Source organism: Glycine max, chromosome 4, assembly GCF_000004515.6.
Source record: "Glycine max cultivar Williams 82 chromosome 4, Glycine_max_v4.0, whole genome shotgun sequence".
In the NCBI taxonomy this organism is placed as follows: domain Eukaryota; kingdom Viridiplantae; phylum Streptophyta; class Magnoliopsida; order Fabales; family Fabaceae; genus Glycine; species Glycine max.
In genome coordinates, this window is record NC_016091.4 from 38,566,811 (window position 1) to 38,586,860 (window position 20,050).

The 20,050-nt window shown below is 33.4% G+C and overlaps 1 protein-coding gene across 1 annotated transcript; it reads right to left on the reverse strand.

The window, feature by feature from the left end:
* Positions 1-14,577: 14,577 nt before the first annotated feature.
* On the reverse strand, positions 14,578-15,882 carry LOC100783135 (transcription termination factor MTERF15, mitochondrial). Its single transcript, XM_041014658.1, has one exon. It carries the CDS (start codon positions 15,880-15,882, stop codon positions 14,578-14,580), a length of 1,305 nt encoding a protein of 434 aa, XP_040870592.1.
* Between the last annotated feature and the right edge of the window lie 4,168 nt (positions 15,883-20,050).

Below are 20,050 nucleotides of genomic sequence, written 5' to 3' on the forward strand. Positions count from 1 at the left end.
ACTTTTTCCCCTGTGGCCAAGCTAACCATAGTCTGACTTTTGTTGGCTTTAGCTGCCATCAATCACTGACACCTTAAACAACTAGATGTGAATAATGCTTTCTTACATGGGTATCTGAATGAAGAGGTGTACATGATCCTTCCTGAAGGAATGCAAGCAGATAAACCAAGACGGGTTTGTAAACTTCAGAGGTCCTTATATGGCCTAAAACAAGCAAGCAAATATTGGTATGCTAGATTATCTTCCTTTCTGATTTCACATGGATATAAGCAATGTGCCTCTGATTATTATTTGTTTCTCAAGCATGGATCCAAGACAATTATTGCTTTACTAGTTTATGTAGATGACATTGTCTTGTCTAGTAATGACTTGGCTGAGATTCAGCATATTACACATCTGTTAGATAATGGCTTCAAAATAAAAGATTTAGGTGATTTGAGGTTTTTCTGGGCTTTGAGGTAGCCAAGACACCCTCTGGTTTTAACCTTTCTCAAAGAAAGTATGCTTTGCATATTCTTATTGACAGTGGGATGCTTGGTTCCAAACCAGTGACTACTCCTTTTAATTAGACCACAAGATTACACAAACATTCAGGATCTCTTCTTTCCACTGAGGATGCATCCTCCTACAAAAGGTTATTTGGAAGATTGATCTATTTGACTAATACAAGGCTTGATATTACTTATGTTGTACAACATTTAAGTCAATTTTTTGCTGAACCTACTACAGCTCATCAACAGGCACCATCCATAATTCTCAGATACATTAAAGGATCATGAGGTGTAGAGATTCTTTTATATGCTAACAGTGAAGTTCATTTAAAAGGCTTTAGTGATTCGGATTGGGCTGGTTTCCTAGATACTAGAAGATCCATTACTGATTATGCCATATACATTGGTAGTTCATTGATCTCATGGAAGTCTAAAAAGCAAGCAATTGTTTCAAGGAGCTCATCAGAGATTGGGTACAGAGCTTTGGCAAGTGCCACATGTGAGATACAATGGCTCACTTTCTTGCTGGAGGAATTCAGGGTCCATTTCCAGCATCCTACTACTTTGTAGGGGTCATTCTATAGGCTCCAGTATGCAAATTGATTATGCACCAACTTGATTGTGTTTGACAAGGAGGGTTTTGCAGCATCCTTTCTCCAATTTGCAGAGATTCTTCCTGTACTTCTTTCTTTTCCCTTGCTTTCTTCCTTCATTTTATCTTTTGTAATTTAGATATAAAGGTTTATGTGTTGCGGTTAATTTAATGTTAAGTTGTTAACTTGGAATAGGGCAATTAGGCTAAGACGTAGGATGTTAAGTGCCACAATGGAGTCATAATTAAAATTGGTCAAAGAGAGTTAACACAAGGATTAACTTGGAGTGAGATTCATAAATTTAGAAACCAAATAATATGTGAAGATAAATTAAAAACTAAATGGCAGGTTATAAATAATGTCAGGAATGAAATAGCTAGTTTACTTCTTTTTTTTCTTAAAAAAAAACATATGCCATGAGCATTTCTTCTCACATTTTTAAACAAGAAGAATTTACTTTAACAATATTGTAGCTTGTAAAGAGGATATGACGACTGCTTGTGCCTATCCCAAAAGTCGTGAATTTGAATGTCTCTAATTCTTCACTTTGATGGAAGTATAGTTGAACTGCAGTTGCTACTCACTTTCTTTAATTGCCGATGAATTTCTACTATGCATCATTGTTAAATTTGGTAGATCTTGTTCATATTCCCAACGATACCCATGTTTCTTCACCTCAAACTAAAAACCTTGCATGTCCATGCATGCATGATGATTGTTGAACCTGCTTGGTATTTCACTTCTAGGAATAACACTTTGAATTCTGGAACGCCAGGTAATGTTCTTAAGAAACTTGTGTTGGTGCTTCGTCTTGTACCACAGACATGGCTATATGTTAGTTCCTGATTCATACACACACACACAAAAGAAAAAAAAAACACAGGGAGAAAGAGATACGAGGAGGAAGGAAGAAGCATCCACACCTAAAAAATTTGTAGCATCCATGAAAAAGTCATGCTACTGTAGCGTTCCCTCTGAACTAATTTCGGGCAGTTGAAAACGAATAATCCTGTCACTCTTTCATCATCTGGAGTGTCTATAAATGGCCATGGTCACCCATAAGTTGGTGATGGCAAGTCAGTTCGTGAAGGGAGCTCAGGCAATATTTCAACTTCTTACTGTTCTGTAAATTCAAATAATGCAAATTTGAAAACGTCCTTGAGATTGGGTAGAGTAGAAAAATTGTTTCCCCGTAAATTTAGCCTTTCTAGGCAGACTAAATTTCCAATAGCATCAGGGATTTGAAGTAAATTGCAGAAACTTAGATCAATTTCATGCATACACAAGAAAGTCGGCGAGGAAGGCGACAGACAAGTAGCTGAGTTATTATGTGCTCTGGAATACAACAAATATAAAGGCCCCTTAAACCATCTTTTCACAATGGAGGATGTTGATTGGGAATAAATAGGAGCTTCATCGATAAAAAGCTTCTTCAAATGCTCTGCATCCTTTGGATTATCTAATAATAAGATATTACATAGTTTTGAGCAGCCAGATCGACACAAATATTCAAGAGAATTGATGCCCCATTATAGCATAAGCCTTTATTGCAGCGATCATACATTTCCTATGGTGTGAGACAGCAGGGTTGGATGGGGATGGCAGTTCGGGTAGTGTTTGGATTAGATAGAGGTGGGAGGTGTAGGTCTAGGAAATTTAGGTTGAAAAGGTTTTAAGGCTGTTAATTTGGCTTCTAATTGCTTGGCTAAGCCAATTGTGTGTGAGAAGGAATATGGTTTTAAAATGAAAAGTTCATGTTGTATTTCCTTTTTCAAACCAGAAATAAAACAGTTAAGTAACATTTCTGCGGGCATCCCAATTACCCTATTAGAAAGGGTTTCAAATTGTTTGTTAGATTTCATCTTAAAACCAATTGGCCTCAAGTGAAGTTTCTCAACAAATATATAAGCTGCACTCCAAGGAGTGAGGCAGCCGATGTGGGACTTGAGTATTTCCCAACATTGTTGTTGGTACTCAACAACCGTGCCTTGCAGCTAGAGCTTGAAAAGTGAAGCTTGGTGGTTGTCAAACTCAGGAGGACCAAATCTGAGTTCTAAGGCCTTAGTAAAGGCTTCCCATGTAGAAATTTGGTGATTGTTGGTCATTCACTTGTACCAACTTAGAGTTTCTCTCTTCATGAAAAAAGGAACATAGGTCATACGCTAATTACGAGGAATCTGGGTAAGATAAAAGTATTGATCTGCCTGGAACAACCAATCTAAGGGATTAGACCCTTCAAAAGGTAAGAGAGAAATTTTGGAGGTTACTGGTGGGTGGTGTGTATTTGGAATCAGCGGAGGGTGATGCTTGTGTGGCAATGTGGTCTTTGATAATGTTGGGTAATTGGGTATAGATAAATTTATGGAATGTATCATGTTGTTTTGTAATGACGTCAATGCTGATTTGCATAGCCTTCATTTGTGTCGTGAGTTCTTCATTAGAGTTCTTGTGTTTTTTAGGCTTGGGGGGCATTGTGAAAGGCAACAAAAGCACCAAATAATGCAAGTTTCAGAGCAGAGCTGGTCTCCAATTCGAGCTGGAGAATACTCCTTGAAGAAAAGATAAGGAAGACGAAAAATAAGGATGAAAATTGGGATAGAGATCCTTTTTTTCTGACTACTCATTATTCATTTCATTCTTATTTTTAAAGACTAGCAAATGCTAACAATATTCCAAGTCTCATGGATCGGTTGCCAAGCGACCAAGGATCCTTACAGTGCTAACAATATTAGAATCTACTGGATGTTGTAAATTTTAAATAGCAATGACAGAATTTAGCTGAGTCATTCACGTATCCTTCCTAGAAGATTACACAAAATCCTTAAGCCTTTTTTATCTCTATCTCACACGTTTGGGCCTATCCAACATGCCACCCTTTGGCCCAATGTTTTCATTTGTGACGTTTTGTGCAATATTGGGCTTTAGTTGTGTATCAGTTAATGACTTAACTCGAATGTTTATTAGCAGCTTGGAGGGACAATAAAGTTGGCCACAAAAAGTTAACAGAAAGATCAAATGAATGTAGCTTAGTTGGCAATACGCACAGACTGAGAATTAGTCTCATCAAATACTTAGGATCCTATTGGAGAGACAAAGTGTAACATCCCAATTTTTCGTAAATAAATTTAAAAAGCTTTTTAGTAATAAATAAATAAATAAATAAATATATAGCAAATAATAGGCTGAGTACCCTAGGTATAAATAGTTATGTTAAGTCAGCTGCCTCCTTTTGGCCTCATTTTCGTTTTTCCTCTTCTCCTCTCAAAACCCTTTCTTTTTCCCGCAGCCCACCAAACCAGTCTCCGAAAAACGACGATCTCGAACCCGTTCACCGTTGGATCGTCGTGAAATTTGAGTATCATGTTCGCAACACAATTCCGAGCATTCTCACCGTTGGGAATTTCGATATCATGTCTGAACTGAGAGAAAAACCCTTAGCATTGTAGCCTTTTTCTTTCCCGCAGAAACCCAGAGCTGTCTTGGTAAAACTACGATCCCGGTTTCGTTAACCGTTGGATTATTGTGAAATTTGGATATGTTGTTCGAAATTCAATTCTGCACGCTTCCACCGTTGGGATTTGCGAGATAATATTCGTGGAGGAAGAAAAAGGAATCGTATGAAGACAGTACAAGTGGAGGTTTCAATCTCTTCTCCGTCTCTGACGTTTGAGAATTCTATCGGAGCAGTCGGATGAATAATTGAAAGAATTTCCGGGAACCGCTAGAGATGTTGCTATCGCTGGCTGAAGACACGTGAGCCCGCTTAGAGGTAAGGGATGAGTTATTCACAGTTGGGGATTAGTGAGAACATGTGTAGGGATCCTTAGAGGATTAAATTGGGATTTTATTTTGGGATGTTTGTTAAATTGCAATTTTTCCTTTATGATTATAAATAAAATATTGATGTCCTGATGAAAATTGCTTGATAAATTGTGCTCTTGATATTTGTATATTTGGACCTATGATTTGGATATAATTGTATAATATTATTTGAGGGGTTTTAGTCCTCATGTTGTGATAGTCTTTTATATAAATTGTTATATTAAGGATATGAAATGATAATTCAAATTGTGAGTATGTGATGAATTGTAGAATAACATGTTGCTTTGAGATTATAATATTGTTATTGAGATTGAGTATAAGTGTAAAGTTGAACATGTGTTAATTTGTGAGATACGTGTAAACATGTGATGGTGGATTGTGATACTATGAGATGTGAAATTGTGAATGAGTTCTAGTTGTGGATAAGTGTGTAGTTAACACTTGATGTGAAATTACTTGTGTTGTAAGCTATGAATTGTACAATACCCGACCAGCGTTATCTTGAGAAAAGCGTTGATACGCAGTGTTAAAGAGAAAATGTAGGTTTCCTATTTAGGAACCAGTGTTAAATCGTAGCGCAATTGTGTTGAATGTGTTTAAAACACGAGTGTAAGGTCGTGGGTATTGTATAATTCATGAGCAGTGTCTGCATGTAAAAAAAATTATTTTAGGGGTTGGACCTGAATCAGGAGGGAGAGGCCCTGACGGACTCTTCGGAGTGTAGGCCTTGGGGGTCACCGGGTTTGAGTGCTCCTTTAAGCCTATGCTGATCTCATATGGTTGGAGCATTCTCGCAAAACATCGTGACCCTGACTGGTCTCCCTATGATCTTACTTAGTGAGAGTGACCTGACAAACCTATTATGTGGTGTGTCTTGTTATGTACTCCTAAGCGCCCCAGGGTGGTTTTTCACTGACATGGTACCACATTGCATATAGAATTGAGTCTTAGCATAACTATTGCATATGCTTGCTAATTGATGTGTTATTATATCTTGATCGAAGTGTGGGATTCTTGTGTAATGTGATTGATAATTGAAAAGTGAATTTTGAATGACGAAGTGGTGAAGTTACGTGAGCTATGTTTAAGCAAGTGGTATCTCATTTATATAATATGTATATTTAATTGTCTTGTTTCTCTATTAGCTAGGAATGTGATAACTCACTCCCTATGTGTTGTTGTGTTTGGATCCTGTGATGATCTTGAACTTGTGTTCGGGGGAGCAGATGAATAGGTGGATGACTATGAAGAACCTCATGCTAGAGGACACGGGAACACCACGCTCTGATAGGATGTGACATTAGGATATAGGTTCTATATTAATTGTATGAGACTTATATGACTTTCTTTGAGTCGAGATGACTTTATTATTTATTTGGACAAGTTTGAATATGATGTAAAAGAAAGTGAATGTGAACCTTTTACCCATTTGAAAAGCTTGTATTTAAAAATGTTTTAAAAATACTTTTAATTAATATTTGAATTTTTATTCCTTTATTAATATATATGTGAGGGGTAGAGGGTGTCACACAAAGACCCTAATTATAGTGATTAAAAAAATCAATTAAATGTTATAGATTTTGACTTTAATTTCTATATCCCATAGAATTTCATGTTCTTAAATCTTAATCAATAAGAAACCATCGTCTTTAGGACTTTTTAAGTGACTATTGTAAGAGAGAATAAACTTACCTTATATGATTGTTATGGATTGGATGACAATATTTGTGCATATATTATTTTTCTCAAATTAATTAAGACAACTAGTATTTTTTCTCACATTATTATTATTATTATTATTATTATTATTATTATCATTATTATTATTATTATTATTATTCATGTCTTACACAATAAAATTAAATTAAAAATATAAAATTTTAAATTTTAATGTTAATTGGAAATTAACAAAAAGTGTTATTACAGAAAATGTTTAATGAAATATATGATATAACGATTGGATGATTAAAAATTTATCTTAGAATCAAATTTAAAACAAATTTGATGAGTGGTCCAATTTTGTTTCAATTCAACGTTTGGACAAAGTGTTGAAAAGTCTCCATGAGAGAAGAATAAAATATAAATGTCAATTGTTCACTATTTGTATAAAAAAAATATGAATGTTTTTTTTTAAATAAATGACGTATGTATTGTGTAACATCTTAAGGGGCATTACTCTTAGCTGTAGAAGCAAAGCTTCATGGTGAATCAAAGATGATTCAGAGGTATTTTGATGATAACAATGATGATAACAAAAGATGATGACAAAGGTGATGACAAAAAGTTCAAAGATCAATCAAAAAACAACTCAAGTGAATCAAAGATCAATCAAGAACAATTCAAGAGTTCAAGATAAGAATCAAGAAGAATTCAAGACTCAAGAAGAAAGTCTAGAGACAAGGATCAAGATTCAAGGTTCAAAGATCTCAAGAATCAAGATCAACATTCAAGAATGAAGAGAAGACTCAATCAAGATAAGTATTAAAAAGTTTTTCAAAACTTTGAATAGCACATGAGTTTTTGACAAAACCTTTTACCAAAGAGTTTTTACTCTCTGGTAATCGATTACCAGATTGTTGTAATCGATTACCAGTAGCAAAATGGTTTTGAAAAAGTTTTCAAATTGAATTTACAACGTTCCAATTATTTTCAAAAGGCTGTAATCGATTACAATGTTTTGGTAATCGATTACCAGTGCCTTTGAACGTTGAAATTCAAATTCAAATGTGAAGAGTCACATCCTTTCACACAAAAGCTTTGTGTAATTGATTACACTGATTTGGTAATCGATTACCAGTGTTTGTTTCTAAATAAATCAAAAGATGTAACTATTCAAAAGGTTTTTGACTTTTTCAAATTGGTTTTAAGATTTTCTAAAAGTTATAACTCTTCTAAATGGTCTTCTTGGCCAGACATGAAGAGTCTATAAAAGCAAGGCTTTGATTTGCTTTTCAATATACTTTTCACATTCATTTGACCAATCCTTTACAAGCCTTGAATCTCTTTTAACTTCTTCTTCTTTTTTGTACCAAAAGCTTTCTGAAGTTTTCTAGTTTTCTAAACCTTGAAAACTTGTGCTATTCATCCTTTTCATTCCCTTCTCCCTTTGCCAAAAAGAATTCGCCAAGGACTAACCACCTGAATTCTTTTTGTGTCTCTCTTCTTCCTTTTCCAAAAGAACAAAGGACTAACCGCCTGAATTCTTTTGTGTCTCCCTTCTCCCTTGTCAAAGAATTCAAAACGACATAGTCTGAGAATTCTTTTGATTCTTCCCTTTCCCTAATACAAAAGTGTTCAAAGGACTAACCGCCTGAGAATTCTTTTGATTCAGTTTTTGGAGAAATTAATATCAGAAACTTTCTATAAATTAGCTTATGCATTAGCTAGTTTTATCTTTTGGATAAGCTTATTATATTTTTCCTTCTTATTTTCTTCTCCTATTAGTGTTTGTGGAAATTTTTATCCAAGCATGCCCTTATATACCTTTCGAAGAAGTTGAATGAAAAGAGTTTTTATAGAAGTGCATAAGTTGATTTTAGTTTATGTGGAATATCAACTCATTTTACCTTATCATCTTCTCCTGTAAGTACTTATAGAGAAGTTTATCTAGAGAGGACCTTGTACACTTTCTAATGTGTAATATAATCCTTTCTTTTTGTTCTAAGAAAATAATAACAGGGTCTTGCAGCGGAAAAAGGTGACATCGCAAGAGGCACAGATTTCACTGCGACATTGCCTCTGCCTCACACAACAGCTATTGATTTCAGGCAAACTTCCAAAATGACATTTCTATTTATTATCAAACATAATTTGTTGTATTTAATTTCGAGCAAGACTTTGACGTTCCTTCAAATTTTAACGTATCAATTTAGTTAGTTAGATGTAATCTTAAGTCAGACATAGGTGACAATGTCATATGCTCTCTTGAAAATTGTGTTTTGTTGTGGCAGCTCTGTGCCTGATGTGAAAGGTTCCCAAAGAGCTTCCTGAAGCACGAAACGCGGCACCTTTCGGAACACAAGGTTTGCAATATGCTTTGATAACGTATACATATCCTGCACTAACAATTCAACATACCATGAAAACATTGTTGTTTTGAACTGATTGGCTTAGTTTCTAGAATATTGCCAGATGTGCTAGGTTTAGTGCTGATGGAAGATTTGTTGCCACTGGAAGTGCAGATACATCAATAAAGCTATTTGAGGTGCCAATTTGTTATTTAGAATTTAGACAAATTGCTCTTTATTTGGCACAGCTTCTGAATTTATGCTCTGATTATCTGGCAGGTTTCAAAGATCAAGCAGATGTTGTTGCCAGAGGCAAAGGATGGTCCTGTGCGGCCTATCATACGAACATATTATGATCATATACAAGTATATTTGTGTTTTCCTGACATGCCAGTAACTGAAGTCGTGTGGTTATTTTTATGGGAGTTTTAGGTCCTGTTTAGATAAACTTGTCCATAAACACTTATAGGAGATAAAAATAAGAAGAAAAAATAAAATAAGTTTCTCTCATAAGGTAAAATTAGCTTATGCATAAGTTAAAATAAGATTTTTAGAGACTCTAAATGAGAGAGCTTCTACAAATCAGCCTATGCATAAGCTAATTTTAGCTTATGAAGAAGTTTATTTCATTTTATCTTCTAATTTTCTTCTCTTATAAGTGTCATAAAGAAAATTATCGAAACAAAACTTCTTTTCAGTTGTATTGCACTGGACCTGTGGAAGTTCGTAGTTGTAATTATTGTTGGCTTTACAAATTTACTTAGTACAAAGCATTATATATCAGCATGCTAATTTCTGTCTTTGCTATAATGGATCTTTCTTACTCTAATACTAATCAGTTTTGGCAACTGGTTTTTTTCACATATCTCATTAGGCTTTTACTTTCCAAATTGTTGAGCATATGAAATGATCCTTGGAAACTGCACTTGCAAATTTGATTTTTTTTTTCTTATATAACAAAACTGCAGCCAATAAATGATCTGGATTTTCATCCACTAGGAACTATCCTGATTTCTTGAGTCAAAGATCAAACAATAAAGTATGATTTGTTCCATAATATGCATTTCACCTATATTTCTTTCTGATATTTCTGTCCTTTTTATTCAGAAATGCTCTTACAATCTGACATGCTGGGTTTAATGTTGTTTAGGTTTTTTGATATTTCAAAAACAAATGCAAAGAGAGCATACATGGTTATCCAGGTTGTATTGTCTTACCTTTAAGCATTAGCAAGAGCAAATATAAGATTTAAATATAAACTTCCATTTCTCTTTAACTTCTTTGTGCAGGACACACACAATGTTCGATCTGTATCTTTTCATCCTTCAGGAGACTTTCTGCTGGCAGGTTTTTTTTTTATCACATCTTTCCTGCTGAAGATTTATGATCTACTAATTGTATCATTTTCTTTACTGCTGATCTCTGTTTCTGTGTTCTTGTATTTCTTAAATGCTCTGTTATCCCTTGAATACACATCACATTCACTGTTCAGTTTCAAATTGTTATCTGTATGCTACCAGGCTCAGAAAGTCGCATGTGCTCCACTGGATGACTTGTCTAATGCCTATAGTGTGGCTATTAAAGGGGGAAATCCTATCATTGTTTACAGATTACTTACAATTCAGGATTCTTGCTTCTTTTTTTTACACAAAAAAAGATGATAAATATCAATTTCTGACAGGAACTGATCATGCAATTCCACATTTGTATGATATAAATACCTTTCAGTGTTATCTGTCGGCAAATATCCCAGACACTAGCCCCAGTGGAGCCATAAACCAGGCATGTCAATTATCTCAATCAGTATCACAAACTTTGAATTACCTACGTTTTACTTTAACTGACACTACAGTGATACTAATTGTTTCTTTGTCTGATTCATAGGTCAGATATTCTTGTAGGCTCCATGTATGTTACAGCATCTAAAGATGGTGCTATTCGGTTGTGGGATGGCATCACTGCCAATTGTGTGCGCTCAATAACTGCAGCACATGGAACAGCTGAGGCTACCAGTGCAATTTTTACAAAAGATCATAGGTATAAATACATTTTTGTGCAAATATTGGACAAAATAAAACACATGCGTTGATACACCAACTGACCAGGAGAGAATGAGTATCAGTTGTCACTAGTCACTACCAGCTACATCATGAGTTGTGGTCTAGTGATGACTTTGAAACCTTAGCAATAATATTATCAATGTTGACTTTGAAGTGGGTGTTTCCTTTGTTCCAAATGGTTTCAACTTCAGAATTAACAATCTGCTATGAAACTCCTGTTTCCTACTGTACACATGAAGAGCTTTTGTTTATTTAATCGATGCAATCTTTGCTTTAGCTGTAAGCAAAATCACCAACCAAGAAAAATAAACCATAAGACAAAAGTTATTGCATTCTTTACTTGTTCATTGCTTTTGGTGCAATGGATATAGCTGCTGATGTTCATTGACCTACTACTTGTTACATTTTCCTGAAGTTCTCAATAGGCTTAGATCAGTGTAGACACTTAGTAATTTAGCTGTCAATTTTCTAGGTTTATTCTCTCTTGCGGGAAGGATTCTACCATAAAGCTTTGGGAAGTTGGCTCTGGAAGATTAATCAAACAATATCTGGGAGCTATGCATACGCAGCTAAGGTGCCAGGTACATAGATTATTGATATGTAATGTTTTATTCAGTAAATTAATCTTGGTCAATTCATATGCTGATAAGCAAACCTTCTGGTATTAGTGATGCAGATGCTTGTATTTTTAACTTGCACTCTGAGATGTTTGTGCTCATCTTTTTTTCATTAGTTAATTTGGCCAATCATTGTTAAAATTGCTTCTCTTAATTTAGATTAAATTACACTAACCACCCCTGAAGTTTTATAAAACTACACAAACACCACTGCTTTTTAACATTTACAATAACCTCCCTTTCAGGGATTCTGATGGAATACTTTTCCAAAAATTAAGGGGGGTCAGTGTAGGACAGTAGTAGACAAAAAACAGGGGTGTTGTATAATTTCATAAAACCTCAGTGGTAGTTAGTGTAATTTACTCCTTAATTTATTGTTCACAATCACAATACACAATTAATTATTGATGTATTGTTTGTAAATATCATCAATAAAAAAAATTTAATTGATACTCCTGCATATTTTGTTGGGTACATTGGAAAGCAGTTTATCACAGCAGCACCTCTATCCAAACCTCTAATCACCTAGCCCTAAGTCCAGGTGACATTTTTATCCATATTCTGATATTTTTGTGTGAACTCTCTTTTGCAGGCTATTTTTAATGAGACAGAAGAATTTATTCTATCCATAGATGAACTAAGCAATGAGGTTTGTTCATCCACTTTCTTGTTCTCCATGTTTACTTGATGATGTTAGCTTTATCAAATGGATTGATTTTATTTGAGGAATTTCGTGTATTTCACAGATTGTTATCTGGGATGCAATAACAACAGAAAAAGTAGCAAAGTGGCCTTCTAATCATGTTGGTGCACCCCGCTGGCTTGAACACTCGCCAATAGAGTCTGCTTTTATTTCCTGTGGAACTGATAGGTCAGTTCGGTTCTGGAAGTAAACTGTATAGTATAAGGGGAAGGAAACTGAATGCATACACAGGCGCTAATTGAAGAAATTAACTCAGGGATTTTCACCTTTTTTGTTTTTTTTTTTTTTAATTTCTGGTAGCAGGCTTGCCCTGCAGAATCGTTTAATGCATTCAACGCTTGGAATTGGAAGATTGTCTATCTATGGTGATGTGATGTGCTCAATCTTTCAAGCAATTCTTAATAACTATTTGTGTTTCATATTCCATATTTTCATCAAAGTAGCTTAAAGTTGGATTGGATGAAACTTGGCGGGTCTTTTTTGTATTCCCTTTCCCCATTCCACTTTCATGTTCTCCACGTTTATTGTCACATGCATGAATACGAAGCTTCTTGAACTATCATAAAAATAATAAACGAACAAAAATTAACTCAGTTAAGCCACTAAAATTGGATTATTGATATAAGAGGGTAGTTTGTAGTTGATTATAAATTTGAAGTCTCTATGCTCCCGACATTATACAAAAATACGAAGCTTCTTAAACTATCGTCAAAATAATAGACGAACAAAAATTAAATTACATGGCAATCTCAAATGAAACTTTCGTAAGAATGAATAGGACGACATATTCAACTAGATTAAATCATATTATTAAGAAGAAAATAAGATAATAGTGAAGGAATGAAGTCAATGAACTATAGGTACTTGTTGAGCTTCGATTTTGTGTTTTCTTGATCTTGAGTCACTTATCTATTTAGAAATGATCATAAGAAACTCAGCCTTTCTCACCTTTCGCTAAAGAATTAAACGAGAAATCTCTGAAAATAAGAAAGAGAATAGAACTACTGTTGTGAGGTGGTCAGCTTCTAGAGAAATTTTAACATATGCTTGTATTATGGTCACGATCAGCAATTCCTTGCACTGCAGTGTAACCTTGTTTGCGGAATTTAATTTAATTTAAATTGTGTGAAAATTGAATGTAGTAACTTTTAAGGTTACGTTTTCTCAAGATGGTCCACCACGTTTCTAAACACACTTTATCTTTTGCTCAAAACTGTCATTCAAATGGTGTAGCATGTCACGCATAATATGATGAAAGGGATGACAATTCTAGATATTGTTCATAGGCTATCAACTGTTTAACTGCCATTATTATTTTTTTTTTATCAGCAAATATTAATTTGTTACTTATATCAATTGGGGGGCGCTAACGTGACAGGCAGTTGTTTTTTATGGTCAAATAGTATCATAGTTCAAAATGGGTTAAACTCCCAAAGAAATAAACAAGCCGAGACATAACCACCATCTAGCTGACGTGTATAACCATGTAATGTTGCTGGTAAACTTTGAACAGTCCCTCTCCCATGAATTTGCAGAACCATTGTCAAGTTAAAATGAAATATTGCATTTTAGAGGGGACAAAGTCTAATTAGTTGCGAGTAGAGTTTGGCCACTATCCCCCCGTTTTCTTTTTCAGTTTTACATCTTATCCATCCGTATAAACAAACATAATCAGCTTAATTAGTTCCATATTCCGTTTGACATTTTTAATGAAACTCTTGCTTTTGCCATCTGCCTAGTGCCTACAATTTTACCCTGGTTCTAGAGCAGCATCGCACATATAGGTATCCATCTATCATCAGTGCTCCATCAAATAAATAGCATAATAAAAGGGAAATAACTATTTTTTGTAAGTAACGTCAGCATCTGCTTTTTTCTTTGGCATTCTGAAAATGAGACGTACATATTCCCTATACTGCTCGATTTCAGGAAAAAAAAATCTTAATATTTCAATTCCAGAGTATTAACATCAATAAAAAGGAAGGTGTTCATGTGTCTGGTCATGACTCAAAATTTTGACAGAGTCATTCACTCAAAGTCGATCCTATCAAAATCCAAGTTCCAACTAAAATCATGTACAGAGATCAAAACCCAGCACACCAGCACAACTGAATGCATTATTCAACTACTGTGAAATTGTTTAGGCTTAACTTGAGTCCTAAGTATACAGTTATATTGAATTCAGATTTCAGACAAAAACTTTCGAGTCCACATTGGTTCTACTAGACTCAAGTAAGATTGCATTCAATGAAGGATACATGGTAGTCTATAACAAAGACCCCCACTAAACCAGTGACTCCATGAAGGACCTCATATTCTTCACATCCTCGCCACTCTCAGGAAACTTCTCTGGTTTAAACAGCTTCCACAGCCCCACCGGATGCTTCCTCTTACCTTCACCACCACACCCCTTCAACCTCCCATATATCTTCTCACACTCCGGGTATGGCTTCACATAGAGATTATAAAACCTAAGCCTAGAAGGCATGACCAAATCTTTCAACCCAACCTCAAACCCGATTGCACCCTTCCCTCTCAAGCACTCCACCACACTGTACCTCGGCACAATATGCTTCTCAAAGCTCACACCCAAGTACTTAGGCACATCAACCACACACTCCACACCACACTTCATCCTCTGCACCAAAAACTCAACCTTCTTCTCAATATCCCCAACCTCATAACAAATCACCCTCGGCTCCTTCCATAACACCTTCAAAGCATCGTTTCGCGTCAAACCGTAACCACACAAGCAATCCACCCGTAGTTTCACCTCAAAACACGCCCTCACCATACCCGAACCCATGATCCTATCTTGGATCGCTTCCCTGCATTTTAGACTCTCCAACAGCCTCAGACACCGCGAGAATTCACCAATTTCCATCCCCAGAATCCTCGGATCCCTCGAGATTTCTCTCCTCAGCTCGCGGTTTGTAAACCCTAACTCCTTAATTTCGCGAACCAACGGCCTCAGCCTGTCCTCAACTCCAATTCCCAAAACCCTAGGAAACAATCCAACAACAAGATCAATTTCATCCCCGGGGATTCCGAATTCCACTAGAAAATCAACTACATTAGTAATCTCAGTCTCGCTTGTTATAAGAACGTCGGGAAACCCTTCCAGGACCTTCGCCACGGTGGCGGCGGAGAACGCGAAGCGGGTTTTGAGGAGGTCGAGTTTGCGGGGGAGGTCGAGGGGGTTTAGATCGAACTTACGGGAGCAGAGAAGAAGGTTGACTAGGGTTGACGGGGAGATTTTGGGGAAGCGGGATTGGATTTCAGGGAAGTGTGATTGGAAGGTTTTGAGGAAGGTGGGGTCGAGGAGGAGGGAAGGGGAGGAGGTGAGGAGCGAGACGACGGCGTTTTGGGGGAGGCGGAGGGAGAAGAGGAGGGTGGAGAGGGAGTGTCGGAGGTCGGGGAGGGGGGTGCGGAGGAGGGAGGGGTTGCGGGAGAGGAGGGAGGGGACGAGGGAGGAGGGGAAACCGTGCTTCTGGAAGAGGGTGGCGAGGGCAATTTGTTTTCTGTAGTGGGACTGGGAGTGAGTGTTGAGGAGAAAACGCGCGTTTGAAGAAGCGGCGCGCAACGCCATTTGTTGGTGGGGAGGAGGTAAATGGTGTGTAATCCGAGCATGCTCAGTGTCTAATAGACTCCTTGTGGAGGGGGAAGGTGGGTGTTCCAAAAGGGTTCAAATTGAATGAATGTTTCCAAGGAGTAGATACCATTTTGGTATCGAAAATGTGTGGTCATCTTAAACTGATCCTTCAAAATAAAAAATTTAAATTTACTAAAAAGGTGTGGCAGCTAATCTTATCCTTAAATTTATCATTAAATTATAATATTTAAAAAGAAATTTGATAATAAATTATATTTTTTGGAACTAATTTGATATTAACTTAAAAAGTTCAAAGTTCAATATATCACTAAATTGTCTACAAGACAATCTATTGCATTTTTTGTACATTAATAAATTAAATTTAATTTTTTCATCTTTTAGGGATCAATCTAATCATGTATCATACTTTCAATGACTAAAATATATCTTTATCCGATTAATTTTAAGAGAAAAATAAGTGTAAAATAAGTTTACATTGTCAATTCAGTTACAAATTATTGTTTATGATAAATTTATTAATTTTTACAATAATCACTTAAAAATGATAATGTACTCACAATGTAAAATTAATTTATAATGTCATTTAATCACAAATCACAGCCTACAATATAAAATTAATTTATAATGTCATTCAGTCACAAATCACTATTTTTTATAAGTGAGTGTATCACTATTAAACTCTTAATTTAAAGGGTGAAATATGATTTAAATCCTTCTAAAAAAATTAGGCTTAAATTCATTTTAGGTCTCTATAGTTTTACAATTATATGTTTTTGGTTCCTCAAAATTTTTTATTGCATGTTCGGGCCATCATCTTTATAAAATACAACAATTTTAGTCCATTGTTAGTGTGTCCTTAATTGTTTTTAACTAAAATTGCTTACATGACATGTTATTGATGGTGTGGTATTAATGTGTTGACATTGCGGATGACCTCAAAATTTAACACATGTGGATGTAGAATTGACAATGTAGTGAAATAACAAAAGAAACCAAAATTTAGATTATTAATGTTATGTCAGCATATGTGTCAACCCCTGCCATATCATTTATCAAGTCAACTACTTAGATGTGATGTCAACACATTCGATTAAAAAAGTTGACAACAAACTAACAGGGAACCAAAATGGCTCAATTTAGAAAATGTAGAGGACCAAAATTTGCAATAAATTTTTTTGATGGCCAAAATTATACAATTATAAAACTATAAGGATCAAAAGTGAATTTAAGTCAAATTTTATTTTAGTCCTTCAAAATAATTATCCTATTTTATTTCTTTAATTTAAAAATACTTTAGTCTTTAGTTCTTGAAGTAATTATAATTAATATTTAATAACTATTAAAAATCATCACAAAATATACTTTTAGAACCAAAAGTAGAGTACTTTCAAATTATCAAGACAAAATTTGGACAACAATTCTTTGGAAAACTAAAACTGAATTTAAAAAAATTTAAAGGGACTAAACATTTTTTTTTTCTAAATTAAATGTGTTCATTTAAATTTAGTCAATTATTCTTTTAAATTACCCATGAATTTTTAAATAAGTTTCAAATCACTGTAAATCAGATAGCATAAGATTATCTCAGCTCAATTTGAAGTCTTAAAACTGTAAAGGAACACATTTAAATTTTATAGATGAGTATTTATGACAACTTAAAACAGTAAAAAAGCTGACAATTTATGAAAATTTTAAAATTATTAAGGACTCATATCAAAGATCCAATTAAAAAAATTAATTTAGACTCAATCTCCATTAGTATTAATAGACTCTTTAACACTATTTTAAACATTTATTATTATTAGTTAACGTTTATTGATTATAAATTTGTGAGTCTTATTTTTATTCAATAAGCTTTTACCTAAAATTTTAAATAAATTTTAATCAATAAATAATATGTTAAAAATTACTCATTACATCTCATTATAATTATTATCCTAAGTTGTTTCACACATACTATGAAAAACTAATAAATTGATGAAAGTGAATAACAATTTTATAAAATAAACCTTGTGATCATTAATTTATTTTTAGTTTTTTAAACTCATATCATTAATACTATAAGGAATATAAGTAGAAAAAATAATTAATATTCATTGAAAGACTGAAATAATAATTATTTTGGAAAAAAATTTCTTTTTACATGACAATTATATGGGATGAAAGGAATATGTTAGAAGATACTCCTTTCGTTTCAAAATAAGTGTTGTTTAGATTGTTTTACACATATAAAAAAAATTTAATAAATACATGAAACATAATAATAATTTTACAAACGTTAGTATTATTATTATATTGAAAAACTAAAATAACACGCATTGATAAAAAAAACACACAATTAATAGTATATAAAAAATTAAATACGACACTTATTTGGACACATTTTATTTTTCAAATGCATCCCTTATTTTATAATGGAGGGAGTATGTTGTTATATCCTTCTTATTCAAATATCCTTTACCGACAAGTTTTATTTTTTAACTAGATTTAGTATTTATTAGCATGGAAAATCTATAATATGCTTAGTGTTGGAAATCAAGGATATTGTTCCACAAAGTTGAAATTTGGACTCTAGTCATGGAAAGAGGATACTTATTTGTTGGAGAAAAATCTAATGTAAAAAGAATAAAAAATGAAAATACACAAAAAAAAAATTGTATTATAGAAATTGATCTCTTAAATGAATTTTTGCATTTTGAGAGAATAATTTCTAATTCTTAACTAAGAATACTCTGGGCAGGGCCGATCTTGGGGTTGACAAATGGGTGTGATAGTCCAGGATCCACGACAAGGAGGGACCCAAGTTTTTTTTATACATAATTATTGTATGATAATTTTTTAAATATTGTTTTGTATTTTTATTATATATATATATATATATATATATATATATATATATATATATATATATATATATAAATTTAGAAACATTATTATGTTTATCATATCTCTTTTATATATCTAAATTAAAATATAACATCCCATTATAAAGTACCAATATCTTAGTAGTTAGTTTTTTTTTAATGTGTTACGTTTGTATATTTATAAATTTGTTAAATAAATTTTTTTCTCAGCATAACATATCAGACATAAAGTGTTTGTTTTGTCAATATGATAAAAAAAAAATACAAACTAAAACTCAAATTATAAAGGAGTCTAAGTTAAAATTCCTAAATTGGATTATAAAACTTTCACTCTCGGCACACTCTCAACTAGAGATATTTAATACTTTCTTTCCTCTCTTTGATAGTTGCATTTCACACACATTAAATATCTCTATCTATAATATCCATTTATGTTTTTTATATATACTTAAGTTTCGTAATTGCCAATTGGTTTCAATTTTAAAATAACATTATATCAAATTTTAAATTATTTATTATAATTCTAAAATATAAATCATATATTTTAAAAATTATTTATTATTAATTTTACATAAGTTAAAATTTTTAAATATTTATTTATTATGAATAATAATAATATAAAAATAAACGTTACCTTTGTAACACGCTAACTAAAATACTAGTTAAAACTAAAAATAAGTATATTAATAAACATAAAAAAAATGCTATGAGTTTAATTTGAGATAATGGCATTTTGTCAATGACTGAAGATACCGTAGGAGTAAATTGAATGAAAAATATAATTTATCTTATTTAAATTGGTTAAAACTATGTTATTTGCTTAATTAATAAAACATATAATTTTTAATGAAATTATGTCCTGCTTTTTTATATAATTTGTTTATATTTTTAAATACTTACATCCAGGGTCTTATGTTATCATTTTCCTCTGATCCCGACTCTAGCACTCAAGTAAAAGAGAAACTAATATTAATTACAAATTTAAAATAGTTAGACCCATCTTGTCAACATTCATCAATCATATAGGTGTGTATTTGGGTTGAATTTGATAAAATCTGTAATTCAATCCAATCAAAATTTAGTTTGAGTGAAAGCAAAAATCAGGAAGAATTGTATTATTATTATCATTATCACATAGGCTAAAGTTAAATATGATTTAAAATTTGAAATATAACAAATAAGTTCAAGAATCACACCTACAAAATTTAAAAATCCAAAAATTAAAACTATCATAATATATAGTTTGAAACGGAGAAGGAACTAGAAAAAAATAGTAGGGA